General features: G+C 45.7%; 1 protein-coding gene across 1 annotated transcript in view; it reads left to right on the top strand.

Moving 5' to 3' along the window:
* Positions 1 to 15,141, top strand: part of SPTLC1 (serine palmitoyltransferase long chain base subunit 1) — a 46,639-nt gene that overhangs the window by 27,125 nt on the left and 4,373 nt on the right. The window contains exons 8-13 of the mRNA XM_032471096.1: positions 15 to 104; positions 4,621 to 4,728; positions 6,838 to 6,933; positions 7,289 to 7,385; positions 8,499 to 8,553; positions 13,090 to 13,207. Coding sequence (XP_032326987.1) covers positions 15 to 104; positions 4,621 to 4,728; positions 6,838 to 6,933; positions 7,289 to 7,385; positions 8,499 to 8,553; positions 13,090 to 13,207 — 564 coding nt within the window. The remainder of the gene's footprint in view (positions 1 to 14; positions 105 to 4,620; positions 4,729 to 6,837; positions 6,934 to 7,288; positions 7,386 to 8,498; positions 8,554 to 13,089; positions 13,208 to 15,141) is intronic.

The raw sequence follows: 15,141 nt of genomic DNA on the forward strand, positions 1-15,141 counted from the left end.
TTTCCCTCTTAAAGAATCCACGCAAGGCTCGTGTAACTCGGCGTTTCATTGTCGTCGAAGGGCTGTACATGAACACCGGGACCATTTGCCCGCTTCCGGAATTGGTGAGCAGCCGTGTTTATTCACTGTTTTAGTCTTCAGACTCTTTGGCAGTTACGCCTTTTGTTTATGACCACTTTGAATGTATAACATCTTCATTGCTTTGCTAAGCAGAAATCATAAACTCCTTCGAATCATACCAGGGAAGCAGATGAACATTGAATGCCAGCTCTGGCCTTTAAAGAGTATTTAAGGGGGGGGTGTATCTCAAGTGGTAGAGCGCATGCTTAGCGTGCACGAGGTTCTGGGTTCGATTCCCAGTACCTCCTCTAAAAATAAATAAATAAACCTAAGTACACCACCCCCCCAAAATATTACACACACACACAAGTAAAGGGTAATCAAGACTGAATTTTTCAAAACCAAATTTATTGAGTATAATTGACACACAATAAAATACACTTACTTTGTACAGTTTGAGAAGTTCTGATAGATGTACCACCACAGTCAAGATACGGAAACATGTCTGTCACTCCAGAGGTTCCCTCATGCCCCTTTGTACCCCGACCCCTGGCCCCAGGCCACCATGGATCTACTTTCTGCTCCTGTACTTTTATTCTTCATAGAATTTTATATAAATGAAAGCACACATATTTTGTAAAACTTAGCTTTTTAACAAGGGGGAGCAATACGCTGTTTTTAGAAACCATGAGTATTGAGATTTTTTTTGTAGGTGAAATTCACATAACATAAAATTAGCCATTTTAAAGTGTACAGTTCAATGGCATTTAGTACATGCCCAGTGATGGGCACCCATCAACTGTCCAGTTGTAGAACCTTCTCGTCACTCCCAGAGAAGACCCTGTACCCGTTCAGCAGTCACTTCCCACTTTCCCTTGTCCCTAGCCCCCACCAGTCTGCTTGCTGCCTCTATGGGATTTACCTACTCTGGGTATTTCTGATAAATGGAGTCATGTGATACATGACCTTTTGTGTATGTCTTCATTCACTTATCATCATGTTTTCATCATTTATCCAATTTGTCGCATGTATCAGTACTTCATTCCTTTTTAATGCTAAGTAATATTCCACTGTGTGGATGTGTCACATTTTGGGGTTTTTTGTTTGCTTGCTTGTTTGTTTAATGAGTATTTGGATTGTTTCACCTTTCAGCTTTTGCAAACAGTGCTGCTGTGAATCTTCCTGTACACGTATTTGTTTGAACCCCAGTTTTCAGGTCTTTTGTGTGTGTGCCTAACAGCATAACTGCTGGACCGTGTGGTAACTGTGTGTTTACCTTATTGAGGAACTGCCATGCTGTTTCCTACAGTGGCCGTATCACTTTACATTCCCACCAGCAATGGAGGAGGGTTCCCGTTTCGCCGTATCCCCACCAATATGTTCCTGGTTTTTTTTTTTCAGTCTTCACCGTTCTAGTAGATGTGAGACACACGGGTATGATTTGAATTTCTTACCTGACCGATGACATGAGCCTCTTTTCTTGTGTTTGTTGCCCATTTGTATTGTCCTTGGGGAAGTATCTGTAGACGTCCTCTGTCCATTTCTAAATTGGGTTGTCTTTTTTGTTAAGTTGTAAGGGTTCTGTATATATTCTGGATCCCAGACCTTTATCAGACACATGATTTGCAGGTCTTTTCTCCCATTCTGTAGGTTGTCTTTATATTTCTTCGGCAATATCCTTTGATGCACAGAAGTTTTAAATTTGGTAAAGTCCAGCTTATGTAGTTTTTAGTTGTTGCTTTTGCTTTTGGTGTCGTATCTAAGAGACTCACTGCCAAATCCAGTGTCATGAGAATATACCCCTGTGTTTTCTTCTAAGAGTTCCATCATTTTAGCTCTTATTTTAGGTCCTTGATCCATTTTGACTTAATTTTTGTATGTGCTGTGAAAGAGGGGTTGACCTTCCTCCTCCTGCGTGTGGCTCTCCAGTCCCTGCACCATTTGTAGACGAGACTGTTGTTTTCCCATTGAATGGTCTTGGCACCCTTGTGAAAAATCCGTTGACTGTAGACACAGGAGTCTCTTTCCGGACTCTTGGTTTTGTTCCATTCATCTGTATGTCTAGCCTTATGCTAGTACCTGCTTAATTACTTAATTTCTGTAGCTTTGTGGTTAATTTGAAACCAAGACATGTGAGTTCTTCATTTTTGTTTTTTTTTTCAAGATTGTTTTGGTTACTTGGGTCCCTTGAAATTCCATTTGAATGTTAGGATCAGCTTTTCCATTTCTGTAAAAAAAAAATGCCATTGAGATTTTTTATAGGGATTATATTGAATACTTAGACTGCTCTGAGAAGTATTGCCATCTTACTGATACAAAGTCTTCTCATTGATGAACATGGGATGTATTTCTATTTATTTAGGTTTTTCCGTAATTTCCTAAAGCATTATTTTGCGGTTTTTGCTGTACAAGTCTTGTACCTCTTTGGTTAAATGTATTCCTAAGTACTTTATTCTTTTGGATGTTAGTATAGATGGAATTGTTTTAATAATTTTTTGGGGGGTTGCTCATTGCTAGGTGTAGAAATACAACTGACTTTTGTGTATTGATCTTATATCCTGCAACCTTTGCTGAATTTGTTTATTAGCTGAAATCCCACTTTTGTGGATCATATTCTGTCTGTGGGACCATGTCATCTGTGAGCAGAGACAGTTCTACTTCCTCCTTTCCAATTTGGACGTTTCTCTTTCTTGCCTAATTGCTCTGGCTAGAGCTTCCAGTACAGTGTCGAGAAGTGGCAAGAGGGGCATCCTGGTCTTGTTCCTGATCTTTGGGGAAAACTTTCAGGCCGTCACCACTGAGTACGACTGTAGCTGTGGATTTTCCGTAAACGCCCTTTATCAAGCTGATGAAGTTCACTCTTATCTCGGACTTGTTGAATGCTCTCATGAGAGGTTTGCTCTGCCAGATGCTTTCCTGCATTGGTTGAGTTGATCATGTGGCTTTCCTTCATTCTATTAATGTGGCGTATTACAGTGATTTTTTTTTTCCTGTATTGAACCACCGTTGCATTTGACCATTGAAATCCAAATCTGAGTGAGTCCATCAGTTGAATAAGGATTCAAAACAAGGGTTCATGGCTTATTTTTAAGTTTTTTTCACTGTTTCCTGAGGAAATCTAGATACATTATAAATGTCAATAGAAGACATGACTTGTTTTCCTCTCCTTCCGTTTGTGAGTGTCAAAGACTGACAGAGTAATGTGGAAGAGAGACTGGGCCGCGAGATACTGGAAGTGTGTGTTATAGGGGTGTAATAATAAAGCAGTGCTAGTGGGCAAATATGCAGCCAGTGAAGCAAAATACAAAGTACAGGAACAAATCAAGTATATGTAAGTAGTAAGCATGTACAGATTACAGGATACAAATTAGGGCTTGACAAAGGGACTTCTGTTTTGTTTCCCTTATTTGTCTATTTATGTACCAGCACTGTAATAATAATACGAAATATTTTCTAAAGCATGGTTTTTAAAAAGTATCTCATTCATACATCTCATATTACTGGATGGGAAAGAGTCAGTGTTGAGAAGATGTAATTCTCCCCAAATTCGTCTGTTCATTGTTAATGAAAATCCAGCTACAAACCCAGTGGGCCCCCCTCCCAACTTGATACTGATTAGCAAGATTAGCCTGTAATCTTGATGGTCGAAAAATAAATTATCAGAGGCTCACGATGTGGGACATCAGACCATCCCACACATTCTGTGCCCCGTTTCTGTAGTTTCAGTGGAAAAAGAGCTTAGTGGTTAAACCTTTAACAATTAAAGGTGTGATTCTGGCACCAGAGAGGGTTATGTGAGTCACGGAAGGATTTGAGAGCCCAATTTCTCATGTCATGTCTATAAAAACTTAATGATTGATAATCACTACTTTAATTCAGTTGTGAAACTGATCACATACATATCTTATGGGGGGTGAATCAGTTAACCATTAGGGGAAAAATTCCATACGCATGTTCAACTTCCCAGCATATAAACCAGGAAGATTGTGAAACACTTAGAAGAACATAGAGATAAATGTACATCTAAACCTTTGATGGGAAGGCACTTTCTTACAAGCCTGAAAGCAAAGGGAAAAGAAAAGATTAAAAAATACATTAATGAAAACTTTTTCCGCGTTTAAAAATGAATCTAAATTAAAACACGTTGCCTCTGAGGGAAGAGTGTGTCCCTCTCCCTAGGAGTTTGTATGTATGATCCACCTTATTTAACAGATTACTTCAACAACAAAACCACAGAATGCAAAAAAGGTGGCAGTAAATAGAACATGAAGGGGACACTTGTTTATAGTAAAATCTGAAGCAGTAGCCTGTTAACTCAGCTGGGAAGGGGCACGTTAGGTGCCTGAAAACCTTCACTAGCTGTGGGAATGCCCTCAGTATTGATTTTGAGGTTACAGATAAATTTTAACAGGTAGGCATTTTCACGGGTATGAACTCACCAATATTGAGGATCAACTGTCCATGCTTTTTCTTCTCCTTTTTAAGTTTAATTTTGTTCTCCCCATGTTCTGTGTGCTGCTAATCCCCAGCATTTTAAAGTTGTGTGTATTTGCCACTCAGGTTAAATTAAAATACAAGTACAAAGCAAGGATCTTTCTGGAGGAAAGCCTTTCGTTTGGAGTCCTGGGGGAGCATGGCCGAGGAGTCACGGAACACTTTGGAATCAATGTAAGTTCTCCTTTTTCAGAACGTTGCCTCAGGTGGAAAACACGCAGTTCCCCCTCCTGGGCACGTTTCATGGACACGAGACAGTGCTCCGCATCCGTGTGCAGGGTGCAGCCTTGGTGTCTGTCGCTTCCCTGAGCCCACAGAGGGTTGGCACAGCCAGACCACTGGCCCCATCTTCCCGTGGTGGCTCCTCATAGAATTTGTGTTGTTTTCATGGTAACATTTGATCCCAGCTTTCAGTGTCTCTTCTCTAGACACAGTTAAATTTGCCTTCCAGTTTTTCCTCACAATCAGTGAGGACTCCCTGAGTAGTTCTTTAGAAAGACGCTCTTTCTGCTGTTTAGAATTCCGCATGCTCTGTAACGCGTGTATATGGGGGTGAGTTTTGTACGTGTGATGTCAGAAGCAGCGCTGGCACGGACGCAGCAAAGCCCCTCGCGGTCCCAGACGACGGGAGGGAGTTTGTCACGTTTGCTTTTGCTGACGGCAAAGGAGCCTCGACTGGCCTCAGTCGTAGTGGCTTTGCTGGTAGAGCCTCAGGGAGGAGAGCCATGGACCCACCTGCAGAACCTGTCTTCACCCACCGGCGTGTGGTTGGGTTAAAGGAAGCTTTTCTCCGAATCCTGTGCATAAAAGTTTGCACCTGCGTGAAGAGTTGAACATGAAACATAAAATCACCTAGATTATCTGCACCCCTGCACCCACACAGACCTAAGAAGAGCACAGAGCGGGGCGGATGTCGCACGAAGCTAACTGAAGCGCACTCCTCAAAGACAAACTCACATCCGGCGGTTAAATGCACTGGAGAGTGTAAGGTCAACAGAAACGTAAATTCAAATAAAATTTACACTAGAGCAGTTTATGAGGCTTGACAGTTTTAAAGAAGGAAGAAGCACCGTCTGCCTTCACTGCCCCAGGTGTCTGACTGCTCTCGGCAGCTGCCACGACATGGTACTCATCGGTAGGAGTGCAGAACGTGCGGGCCTTGTTTGGGCCCTGGTTCGGACAAATACTGTAAAAAAACAAGTTTTGTGAGACAGAGATGCTCAAACACTCAGTATTTGATATTACGAAGTTTTTGTGATTGTGTTTTTGAAAGAGTGCATATCTTTTAGAAGTGCACACTGAAACATTTATAGACAAAAACATATAAAGCCTGGGATTTGTTCCAAAGAAATGATGAGGGCATTAGGGGGCTATCTGTGGAACAGGATTGTCCGTGAGTTGACAATTATTGGATCTGGTGATGGGGAGTCTTCATTCTCTCTACTGTTGTGTATGTTTGAAATATTTCATAGTGAGAGGTTAAAAAAGAGTGAGAGTGCACAGGTTTCCTTGTTGTATCTGTGGATCACTTAGAAAAACACCAGATGAGATCTGACCAGTCATGATGTCATTGTCATGGCCACCAGTGAGTGAGCACTGAAGGCTGCTGTGTACCAGGTTGGCACTTGGTGCTGAGGGCTGGAGCAGAAGGTGAGGATCGAAGGAATGCTGAGGCTTCGAGAAGACAGTGGGAACTCAGGAGCCCAGGGCACACGTTAGGTTTATTCTCAGTTGGTCCAGTTTGGTCAAAGCATGCATTGCCGTGATGTTTGGATAAACTGATTTCATTTTTGAAAAGATGAAAAAGGTAAATGGGATGTAGGAATAAAGTGCTCAAAACTCTGATAGGTTGCTTTTTATTTCTCTCAAGTACCTTCTGCAGGGAAGGCCAGCTAGACCACTGTCTTAGTGAGGAAGGGTCTTATCTTGTACCCCTGAACATTTTTAGCATCAAATAGCTTTAGATTTCATCCTTTCGCTGTCTGTTCCACTGTAAATAAATTGTCAGTGCATAGTGAAATGGCAAAAAGTGCGACGTCAGACACCTTCAGAGGCCGGCTTTGAAATGTCATTCCTTTTAATGACTGATTTTGTGTGGCTTTTCCTTTACTGTCACATAGCTGGCTTGTTTGAGTCCAGATGTGGACATGACTGCTGCTGAAATTCTGTCTCTAGACTTCACTTTGGCCCCTTTTATTCTTTTCTTTTTCTCTCTTTAAAAGCCTGGGGTGGATCTTTTCTTTCAGTTGAGGACTGACTACCACTGTCCCCCTTTGCTGGCAGATTGATGATATCGACCTGATCAGTGCCAACATGGAGAATTCGCTTGCTTCCATTGGGGGATTCTGCTGTGGCAGGTCTTTCGTAATTGACCATCAGGTGGGTTCTTTTTAAAAACAAAAGCAAAAACTGAAACTGATTGCTCCTCTGGTCACCAAAAAATGTAAATACTCGTTACAGAATTTCATTCTAACTTTAGTTGATCACACATTTTTTATTTAGAAGTCAGTTTGTTAAAGGATCACCCAGAACACTTACATTTAGAAATGATCGCCCTTTAAAAAAAAAAAGTTTAGTTTCCGTCTCATGGGTAGCTCCTGTCCATGCCTGGATCGTCCCACCTCACCGTGTGTACACACTGTTTGGTAGGTGGCGCAGAGATTTGGTGCCTTTAGATTTTTTTAGGCAAAAACAACGCTAAGTCTGTGTTTTTAGCTTGTTTGTTTCTCCTCAGCGACTCTCTGGCCAGGGGTACTGCTTTTCTGCCTCGTTACCGCCCCTGCTGGCCGCTGCTGCCATCGAGGCCCTCAACATCATGGAAGAGAACCCAGGTACAACCTTTAAGCCCAGGAAATCAGAGACGGCGCATGTTGCGTCAGCCATGCTGCCGGGTGGCCTCTGGGGAGGAATTAGCTAGAGGAACTCGCACACCAGACAAAGCTGCGGCTCAGCATCACATCATCGGGCATTCGTGGGAAGAGTGGCAGTGAAGACACTGCCCCTGCCTCAGGGTTTCAGTTTAGAACTTCTCTCCTGCCTCCGGAGATGAAGTCAGAGCCAAAGTGGGGCTGGCTCCGCTGGTGGGCAGAGGTGCCTGGAAAAGGAGGGGTGAGCCCTGGGCCAGTCACCATACGGCTTGTCGTTTCTTTGAGAAAGCAGCTGACGTGTGCTGCTTTGGGGTACGTGTAATGTAGCTGTCGTCTAGTTTTCCCCTAAAGTTTCTGAAGCATCAGTTGTGCTGAGGCCAGGCTGGTTTACCTGCCACTGACACCAGCTCACCGGGCGGGAGCTAAACTGAAAAGTGTTCTGAGCCGTGATACCGCCTTCTTGTCAAAGCGTGAAACAGAAATGGAAAAGCAGGCCTGGGGTTTCTAAATTTTAAATTTTCTAAATTTCTGCAGTTTCAGCATGGGTTTTTAATTCAGAGAATCAGTAGACACAAGCGTTTCCATGTACGCATTCATGCACTCACTGGTCAGGCAGCCCCGCATCCCCATCTCCCGCTCACGTGCTTCAGTTTGTGACGTTTCCTTCAGGAAAGGGAAAGGACCCAGGAAGAGATCTCCGACAGGACCGCAGTGTCAGGCTCTCCCCACGTTGTTGAGGCTCCAGAAACAAGTAATAGACATGTACCCTTTGATTCTTAGCCAGATTACTTGCAGAATTTACAGACTCTTGATAAGAACAAGAGCCACTGTTTTGCTGTGGAAAACCTCATCCCAGATTTTACAGAAAACGGGTGAGAAGCAGGGAAGGTGCAGCCAGGATGTACCAGAGACGGAAGCTGGGGCCTCCAGAGGCGTTGCCAGCGTCTGTGTGTGTGCTATTAGCAGGTGGAAGGGTTTGCAACATTTTAAATGGATGAACCGGGTCTTTAAACTATTTTTAGGTTAGTAATATCAAATCTCCCAGATACACTATCAAATGTATTTTTTTTCATTCAGGTATTTTTGCAGTGTTGAAGGAAAAGTGCAAACGAATTCATAAAGCTTTACAAGGGTAAGTTTGACGTATTTTCAACGAATGTAAAGTTTATCTGCACCACATTTAAATGACTCATGACAAATTTGAATGGTGCATTTAATAAGCCTCGGTCAGTCTGACTGAATTCCAAATAAGAAACCAAAAACTCAAATCACTCAAATTGGTCTGCGTGCATGTAACCAGAGTGTCCATTTTGTCATCGTTTTAAAGAATCACAACTTATTTTTCTAAAAATGTTACAAGCTCACTAGTGAAATATTACAGCAGTACAGAAGGTAAAGATGGAAATAACACAACGTGCTACCCCCAGAAATAACCAGCATAGATGCTGGAGAATCTCTCCACATCTGTACGGATAAAAGGATGTAATTAGATGATAGTGAGTTCATACTGTCCATGTTGCTTTTTAGAAAATTACCAAGTTTTATTTTAAATGACTTCAAGAAAAAGAAACGAGTGAAATCGAAGTGAACCTTATGAGTGTTCTGGTTTTTGGTTTGGTTTGGTTTCGTTTCGTTTTAACTGCGTAAGAGTAGTTCTTTTAGGTTCCTCTTGAGAAGGAAACTGTTGGTGACGTCTTCAGGCAGATTTCTGGTCTTACAGCAAATGATCTCGCCTTACCCACTTCATTTTGCCTTTCCAAGGTGAAACCTGCCTTTTCAGTCACGGAAGACCTGTTTTCTCTTGCCAGATACAGAAACTAGAAACTTTTCTAAAAGAAAAGGACAGTTGATAAATAAGTAGGTCACAGATGTTCCAGATAAAGTTAAAGGCAGAAGTAATTAAAGTCTGAGTCTGACTTCACGATCGTGATGAAAGTTCTTACATGATTTATGGTAGAGAGAGATTATGGTTGTTTCCAGTTACATTGGTTTATGAAATATTAATAGACCAGCACAGCACACTGGAGACACTATAAATTCAGTAACATCTGCCTCAGATGCCTTCTATTCTGTCTAGCAGTATTAGTATGTTTAAGTCCAATTCTCTACTTTTCCCAGTTCTTTCACACCTTTTTTTCTCTCCAGAATCCCTCACCCCGTCTCTCTCCACCCCCCCTTAGCTGACAGCCTGCTTGGTGCTGTCACTTGGGAACGCCCTCATTTTCCTAACAAACCTGTACGCCTGCGGTATCGGAACCAGTTGTCCCTTGTGTCTCAGCCAAAGAGATGTTCCTCCATCCATCACAGCTCTGTTGGGTGTCCCCTCTTCTTTCTCTCCCGTCTCTCCCCTTTCCTGAGTCATTTGATTCGCACTCGGGGACACTCTGTCCTCTCTTGCCTTGAATCCCGCTTTCGCGTGACCCCACACTCCCCTCTGGCAGGTGGCCAATGCTCTGCCTCTCTTCGTGGCCAGTCTTTCCGGCGCTGTTTGTGCCCTCGCCGCTCGCGCACGCGTGGGGCGCCCGCAGTCCCGCCTCCGCTCCCGCGCGAGCAGACGCGCCGCGGAGGCCGCGTGCCGGCCTCTCAGGGCCCGTGTTGCCGAGCGCGGTGGCTCCCGGCGCAGCGGCCGCCCTCCCTGGGTTCCGTCGCACCGCACTTCCGGTGCTTCTCCGGCCTCTTTGAATTGCTTCACCTTGGCTCCTCCGAAGGCTTTCTCTTACCATCCCTCTCGCTAGAGCTTAGTCCCTGCGCCTCCTTCCTCTCTTACCTTCTTGGAGAATTGCCGTCTTCCGCACCTGGAGTTACAGATCGTTTCGTGACACCCGTGTGTAGGCACCTCAAAGAATGGTTTTCTCCAGTCGCTCCCTCTTTGGGCTCCCGGTGTCCCATCCTGTGGCTTCCTCCCCAGCCCCTCGTACCAGACGCGCAGGAGAGGAGTGGCTGCCGGGTTGTGCAAGGGCCAAGGGGGAGCAGGAACAGGACACTGAGGCGGCCTCTGTGGCAGGAGCGGGGAGGTGGGGGCGTCCATCCAGGCCGGGGCCTTTGGATTTGCTGTAGTCTGGGATCAGCTCTCTTGTAGCTGTATTATTCCTCCTATTTTTATTTTTGTCATTTTCTTTTCTTTTTTTAAATGGAAGTACTGGGGATTGAACCCAGGACCTCATGCATTCTAAAGCATGAGCTCTGCCACTGAGCTGTCCCCTCCCCTCTGCCTTGTCCTGTCATTTTCATTTTTATGATACTCTTTCCAGGACTTTGCCTAGCACAATTTTTTAAGTTCAATTTTGTTTGTTTTTTACTCATATTTTATTTTCTTTTATTGGTTTCTAACTTATTTTTCTACTTTCTTGTTTCATTGAATTACGCTTTTGCTATTTTTCAAGACCTTTACATTTAGGTTATTGGTTTTATTATTTTCCAGTAAATACCTTAAAGGTAAACATTTTCAAGGGCAGTATTTTCAATGTTGAGTTCTACATAAATTTTTTTTGGTCTTCTCTAACCTGTGATTTGCCTCTGCCATCTCGGAGGCTGCATTTAGGAGAGGAAATCAGCAGTCTGTGCTAGTTTGCCTCCTTGCTGGAGTCTCGAAGCTTCCCTAAATCCTGACAGGTAGTTGTTGCTGTCCATGCTCTCCCGTCACTGTAAGCACGTGCTGGAGACCACGGCTGAACTGTTGACTGTACGTCTCCAAGACCCAGACCAGTGCCTAGTAATTACAAATTTGGTAAAATAATATGGTAAATAATATGTTCTCCAAAATTTTGTTTAAAGAATAATAGGCTTTGAAACACGGCTCCTGTGTGTCTGAACTCGAGTTATGATTCTGTGTCCACGTGGTTTTAGTTAAACTTTAATCTGGCATTCAGCATCCAGGGAGCCAGAAAAGGAACATTTTGTTTCATTCCTTCTGCCACCAGCTTGCTCCGCCCATGCGAGGTGAGCCCAGGTGTCAAATAACAAGCTGGATTAGGCTGCAGGTGCCTTGTATGTATCAAGGGAAATCCATTTAATTCAAGTGAAATGCTACTTGAAAAGTTTTAAGTCCATGTTTTAAGTTCTCCCCGGGAGTACATGACCTAAAACAGCTGATACTTCTCTGTGTACAAGTTCAGCACATTCAGGATTCACCCAGGAAATGGGTTGGAAAGCATATTTTTTAGTCTCTACATGAGTAAAACAACTAATCTATGTAAGGTTCCCCTACATGCCAGACGCCCTAGATTCTAAGCTTCCGTGACTCAGACCTGCAGCCTGGTTCTTTGAGAGATCCTAGCACGACGTATTGCATTGAAAGAAAAGAGACACACACAGTCAGTGATGTTCAGGGACAGCCTGGGAGGCAGGCGAGCGTAGCTTCCCCACCGCCCCTGGTGCCTGTCCCACAGCTGTCACACGGTAAAGCGTGCTGAGTCGAAACGCGTCTGAGGGATGGGACATGCTACCAAGTGCCTTTTGTGCTCGCTTCATGCTAAGGGAAGAGCAGGTCTTTCTGGGTAAAGCAGGCTAAATGAAAGCAGTCTGAGATGTTTAGCCCAAGGAAGGTGGCTGTATTCAGTATCTTGCAGTAACCTTTAATGAAAAACAATATGAAAACAAATATATGTATGTGTATGTATGATGGGGACATTGTGCTGGGCACCAGACATTGACACATTGTAACCGACTGTACTTCAATATAAAAAATAAATGAAACAAAGTAAGATAAGATAAAAATAAATAAATAAATAAACAAACAATTTAGTCCAATATCAAATAGACATTTCTGTCCTAGGAGATAGGTCCAAAAATCCAGCCATATTTTTATTATAGGATAAAAATGGACTTTAAATGAACCTGCTTAAATAACATGGCCTGTATTTCTCATGACGTCTGTAATAAACATTTGAAAATACAGGATTTCACCCCCAAGGAAATCTCTCCCCCTCCCTAAGAAAGGAGAAAATAATAATTTAAGTAAAAGTGAAAATTTAACATGCAAAGAAGAATGCAGCTTCACAATCAAAATATATTACTGGTGGTCATGATATAAAATTTTAATGTCAGAAATCATCCCTGTAATTCCATGAATGACAAGATGCAAACCAAAGATTTCGATAATTAGCAAGGAAGCAGCCTTATCAATTAGAATAAGTCCTTGAAGGAAGCAGAGTCAGTAACAGAAAACGGTGGTGCAGAGGCTTGCCTAAAATGGGTGATGAGGGAGGCCCCCGGGCAGTGACCCTGGGGCTGGGAGCACGCGTGGAGCAGTCAGAAAACGGGAGAGAGTGGATGAGGAGAGGAGGCGACGGGGCCACGGCGCAGGGTCCAGTGGGCCTGCGAGGGACCGTGTGAGGAGGGGCCACCCCAGCCAAGCTGGGTGAGGCCCGCGGACCTCCTGCGGGGAGGCTGGGGACGACGGGAAACGGGAGCCCTCATGTCCACTGGCTCGTGGCACCAAGCTCCCAGAAGCAGCCCCGCAGGGGCCTGGACTCGGAAGCGCTGCGCAGAGCAGGCATGTTTCCCTGGCTGCTTCCGACTTGGACTTCCACCACGTGCTGGTTCCCACTGAAGCCCCGAGTTCCTGTTACATTCATTCATGCAGGCTTTATTTTAAAATCATTTACATGCGAGAAGTCTGGGCTGGGCTGGGCTGGACTTAGGCTTGTGCGCGTGTCCCCCATTCCAGCATCCCTGGATTGAAGGTGGTGGGGGAGTCCATCTCGCCAGCATTTCACCTCCAGCTGGAAGAGAGCACTGGGTCTCGAGAAGAAGATGTTAAGCTACTTCAGGAAATTGTCGACCAAGTAAGTATCCAGTCACTCCTGTGAATCGCCTCAGATCCTTCTGCCCTGAACCCAGGCGGTTTTTAATGTCAGTTTTAAGAACCGTCTCTTTGCCCCAGGAGATAGGAAAACAGAAGTTGCTGGTCGCCCCTCTGGCGACATGGAGCTGTTCTAATGCCCAGCCTCCCCGGCATGTGTCCCTGCCCCGGGCACACCTCTGCTGGCCGGCTGCAGATTATCCCATTGGGTCAGTTGTCAGCTCACACTGAAGCTATGTTCTGTGCCACACCTCGCTTCCACTCTGAATAATCAGTCTTCCAGAAAACCCCCTTGCTTACCACGTACAGAGCCAGGCTTCTGTACGTGCAGGCGGGACAGTGTTGTGTGCGGCAGTCACACACAGCACTGGACAGCTGACTGCCTGGGGCTGAACCCTCAGCCTAGCTCGGAACAGGTCACAATACTCTTGTCACCAGAAAAGAAGAAAGAAAAGCCACTTCGTTACCATGCCTGCCTTGGGAGGCTGATTTAAGTGTCTTTACCTTCTGAAAGTCACTTTACTACTAACTGTACCTTAGTTATTAACTAAGAAACGCGTCACTGGGGATGGTCACTTGGCCTTTTCAGCTGCACTCCCCCAGGTCCTCTGCCCTCACTCTCCCCCTTGTGAGGGGCTGTCAGGTGGCCCTGCAGCACGGGGCACACGTGCCCACCTTGTGCTTGAATCTGACATACACGCCGTTTGTATGTGAGAATGAACACAGGCTTCATTCTGCTTCCTTGTCCTGATGATTCTTTCTGGAGGCCCCTGCCCCAAGTGCGTGCTGCCAGGGGTCAGGGTGACAGTGATAGTGCTGCCTTCGCCAGGCTGCGGCGCAGCAAGGTCAGGCACTTGGCCCCTCCGCGTGGAGACGGAGGTGCGAAGCCAGCCTCTGCCTTCACGGCTCGCTCCAGCATCCTGTGTCCTGCGGTGTGCGAGCCACGTCACCTGCAGCGGTCTGTTCATGGAGAGCCGCTCGCAGCTGTGGCCTTCTGGAGCCAGCTGTCTTACAATAAAAAATAAAGCCAACCCAGAATCTGAGATTCCTAACTGAGGAAACGTGTCGGGTCCCGAGTGATCAGGCCGGAGTGACTCTGGCCTTGCTGAGTGTCACAGGTGTCCCCTCAGGTACAGCTTTGCGGACACGAAAAGAGACAGATTCTTAAAGGGCAAGGCGCCCCACAGACCTCTTTTACTGCCTCGATGTTTTTGTGATTCCGCTTCAGTGTGAACAGATACAAGACGAAGCATAGCGTCCTTGTCATTAGGGCTCTTACACAATGTGATACCAAGGCAGATTTATAAGTTAAATACAAGCCCAGCGGACAGGCCTAGTAAAAGACGCATGACACGTGTTTGCGCGGCAGCTGCGTTTGTTTTCTGAACTGAGCTGCCGGGTGGTGTGGCCAGTGCCGACCGCGGCAGAGCGTGCCCCCCAGTGTCCGTGGTGACACCCTCGGCCCCCCCCGGCGGCCCCTCCGGTCTGCACGCCCCTCGTGTCTCAGGCTGCCGGGGCGCCGGCTGCGCGTCAGCTCCCCTCCTGCTCTCCTCTCCCTGGGGAGCAGCAGTGCGCCCTTCCTGCCGCTCTGCTCCGGGGGAGACCGAGCAGGGGCTGTGCAAGGAAGGGGCCGGAGCCTGCGCTTCCAGGATTGGCCTCAGGACGAAAGGGGAGAGTGGGAGAGTCTGTGTGGTGGCTCACGGTCCCAAAAAGACGTCTCTGGGCCGCGCTCGGGACCGGCTGCCTTCGGGAAGTCATCTTGGGAGTCGGATGAGGGGGACGTCTCGGGGTGGGAACAGGACACTCCCGGAGTAGGAAGGGAGAACAGAGGCCTCACAGGTTCCTTGCATCGTCACAGCTTCCATCTTAGAGGCTTTCTGTCCTGTTCCTCTTTGCTTTTTCTTTTCAGTACTTGAA

The sequence above is a fragment of the Camelus ferus genome, chromosome 31, assembly GCF_009834535.1.
Source record: "Camelus ferus isolate YT-003-E chromosome 31, BCGSAC_Cfer_1.0, whole genome shotgun sequence".
NCBI lineage: Eukaryota > Metazoa > Chordata > Mammalia > Artiodactyla > Camelidae > Camelus > Camelus ferus.